This window comes from Limulus polyphemus, unplaced genomic scaffold, assembly GCF_000517525.1.
Source record: "Limulus polyphemus unplaced genomic scaffold, Limulus_polyphemus-2.1.2 Scaffold5422, whole genome shotgun sequence".
NCBI classification, from domain to species: domain Eukaryota; kingdom Metazoa; phylum Arthropoda; class Merostomata; order Xiphosura; family Limulidae; genus Limulus; species Limulus polyphemus.
Genome location: NW_013671032.1, coordinates 49,664 through 53,332, shown reverse-complemented (window position 1 = coordinate 53,332; position 3,669 = coordinate 49,664). Strand labels below are relative to the sequence as shown.

At 34.1% G+C, this 3,669-nt stretch overlaps 1 protein-coding gene across 1 annotated transcript in view; it reads right to left on the bottom strand.

Annotated features, from left to right (window-relative positions):
- The window catches only part of LOC106472560 (PHD finger protein 12-like), a 17,437-nt gene extending 15,917 nt beyond the window's left edge, over nucleotides 1-1,520 (bottom strand). Inside the window, exons 1-3 of the mRNA XM_022401122.1 lie at nucleotides 1,360-1,520; nucleotides 898-1,079; nucleotides 153-228 (exon numbers count right to left, since the gene is read on the bottom strand). Of these exons, the coding sequence (XP_022256830.1) occupies nucleotides 153-228; nucleotides 898-1,079; nucleotides 1,360-1,428 (327 nt within the window). The 5' untranslated portion in view covers nucleotides 1,429-1,520. The remainder of the gene's footprint in view (nucleotides 1-152; nucleotides 229-897; nucleotides 1,080-1,359) is intronic.
- Nucleotides 1,521-3,669: the final 2,149 nt, after the last annotated feature.

Below are 3,669 nucleotides of genomic sequence, written 5' to 3'. Positions count from 1 at the left end.
TCCCATAATACACATACATGTATGCATACACACAGATTTTAAGAGAACACAATATTTACAGTGAATAAATAGTAATTTACCCAAGTATGAGGCACCTCAGCATTATATATATATATATATATACACAAGTGGAAGATGTTCACTTAACTTACTTCAGTGAGTAAAACTTTACAACGATGACATAACCACTCTCCTCTTGGCAAGTCTTTCTCTTCCAATGGTGGGTTACTATAATAAAAGATATAATTAAAAGTAACTCTGTGAATCATTATATTACCCATTACATATGAAACACTTTATTAAAGATGAACATCTTTAATATTTCACCACAGTGTTAATGTCATGTTTTCTGTGGCTCTTCAGTCTTTTCACCATAACAGTAAACACTCACACACTTGAACTAACCATATAGTTTACCTTAAATAATACATTAAATATAAAAAAAGAAAATCAAACCACAAAAATAAAATTTACTTTTCCTGATATTATAATTTTTTAAATTAGGTTTATAATCTGTCATATGGTTAAGCATATATTAATTTTAGCTGCAACTTATTATTGAGCTGCTGTTATTTTGAAATGAAGAGTTTAGCTAAAAACAGTTTTAGAAAGATGAGTTATTGTTGCGACTTATAACCTACTGACAAAAAAGTTAAGACTAATATTCACTTTACAATTAATGGTGTAAAATGTATTCATTTCACTTGCAAATAGTAATAGTTCAAGTAATATCAATTCTAATCCTAAGCAGACAAGTGACAAATGTTTAACCTATTTGAATTAACATTTTATGACAGAAAGATATTCGTTATCATTATTTAATAATAATATATTACAACAATTTACATCTGGGCCTATTCATCAACTAATTAATATTACTGATGATAGTCAACTTACTGGCACTGAAGATGAAAAGATGCTGGGCAACGATCACAACAAATCAAATCACCTCCTTCCTCACAACTATCACAACAATCATGGTTTACTGCTCGTCCTGATCGACAATAGCGAGGTTCGTATTCTTTCTTCTTCTTTGACTCTCCTTCGTTTGGTGGTGGGGCGATTAATGCTTGGATTTGCTTAACAAAACAGAACACGAACAAATTCACTCGTTAGGTTCAGATGACTGGAAGTTACGTTAAACAGGTATTTTTGCTTTGAAATTTGTCTTGCACGTTAACAAACAATTATCTATGACAACTCATACATTAGAGAAATTAAAATTAAATTAATAATAACCCACACTAGCCTACAAAGTAAAATACTGAGACTGAGAAGCCATCTTTGGTCGAAGAATACTTGGTTTCATTCACTTTTTTCTGGCGCAAACAATCCTATCAAACAAAGTGCAAAACTTACCGGCATAAGACTCCCAGAAGTGTCAAGATCATATTTTGCTGTAGCCATGATTTCTGCTAATATTAGCATATAATAGAAAACCGAGTAACTACTACTCAGAATTTTCTAATAAATTTCTCAATGACTCTAGTAGTAAGCCTATATACATCTTCATCTTTTCAATGGAGGACTGTCGTTTACGAATTAAAGCGCCACCTCGTGACCAAATACTTCTGAATCGTCAGGTTTAGAAAAGAAAAAAATGTCGATATTGTTGCTATACCAAAAACTTATATATCAAAATTTCACAAAGTGACCTAACATTAGTCATTATACTTATTCTTCTAATCCCACTAACAGAAGCAACTTTTTCGTATTTAATAATCAAGATATCATGATTTTAAGATAGTCAGCAGATATTCCATAAACTGGAGGAGCTCAAAAATCATGACTTTTTAATTACATTTTTAATTCTGAAAACATTTTTATCAAAAAGTGTGATACTAACGTGACATCAGACGTCAAAAATGGACCATTTCTCAAAAAAAGTTCCCAGTGAATCAGCGGGAAGTTTCCTGACTTATAAAGCTGAAATCATGGGTTCGATTACCTACAGTGGACAGAATACAGATAGTTTATTGTATAGCTTTGCGCTAAAAACAAAACTTTAAAAAATACACATGTTTATCCGTATTTATCTTTATAATCACTCGATCACCTGTATCATCTTTGAGGTTTTGTTTTAAATAATTTAAGCGTAATATGGAATGTATTATTTTAACCGGAATGAAAAAAACAACAACAGCTAGATAATGAAACATGCCATGGTTGCTTGGAAAATCCCGTCCCCCCCCCCCATATATACTAGTTAGATTTACATTTTTACGTATTCTCTCGGTAACATTTACCCTAATCTGTATTGTGAAGCTCTTCTGGTAACAAAAGAACATATTTTACAAAACTTATATTTACCCCTCTGGCACGGCCTGATGGATAGGGTACTCGACTCGCAATCTGTGGGCCATTGTGGTATTCTAATGTGACATTCAATTGCACTATTCGTTGATAAACATTAGCTCAAGAATTGTTTGTGGATGGTGTTGACATATGGCCTATCACTTATAAATTAGGAACGGCTAGCATAGATAGCTCTCGAGTAGCTTTCCGCAAAACTCAGCAGAAAACCCAATTATCAGTAAAACTAAAGTTAAAACTTAGTACTCGAGGATATTTTTTCAACAGACTTTTGTGGAAGCCTCTACTCAAGAAAGGATCGGCTGTATGAATCAGTTAAATTTTTTTATCTAACACTAGCGGACGTGCCATTTCTGAAGGCCAACCCCATTGCTATGCCACTCCACAGCGGCCATAAGAATATATGTCAGGTTTGGTGGCAATTGGACCAGCGGTTTGATTATAAATGGACACCCACATAAACATTAGTCAAATATCGGTTTAGATTATCACACACACCTTGCAACAGAATGCTGTTGTTTGTATAAGAATGCTTGCGCAAGCTACACATCTGTTATCTGTGCATAGCCGTCCATTACTTTGAACTGAAAGACTAGAGGAAAGGCAGTTAGTCAACAATACTCACCACCAACTCTTGGGCTACTCATACCTGATCGAATGGTGGGACTTGCTCATTACTCTTATAACATATCTATGACCACAAAGTGATGAGCGCGGTTTTACAGAAATGGGAGTCGAATTCATAGTTCAGACAAACTAACCACTTGGCCATACTCAGCCCTGGAATAAAACGTTACTCTAGACGTGACGTAACTTGAGTCATTGATGGAGTTAAGCCATTCATTATCAGTAAGTTTCTGGAGAACCACAGCCAGGTGCTTACTATCAAACACAGCCAGACTACAAAATATCAAATATTAGCAGTATATATAGACAGATGGCTATCTTTATCTTTCTTTCTAGGCTAAACAGAACACAAGATTTCTTTGAGCCCATATATCACATAAGGTGATTTTAAGGTTGAAAATAGTAATGCCAATTCCTTTTACGGTTCTTAATCGTTTAGCAACTTCATTTTCTTTACTATAAAATGTATAAAACAAAAACACATACACTTGTAAAACACTGGAATAAATATTCCAATTTACAAACAATCCACTAATTTTACGCATAAATTATTTATGCTTTCAACACTATTTGGAGGACGATGGCGGATATGAATACCAGTCGGTAATGTTGTGAACGTCTGCAGGAAGTAAAAATCTTGTCTTCAAAGAAACCGTCTTAACTACGCGCGTGCATTTCCTTTTTCTGTAACTTCCGTGGGGATTACTAGCCACAAGTAGCACCACCTGC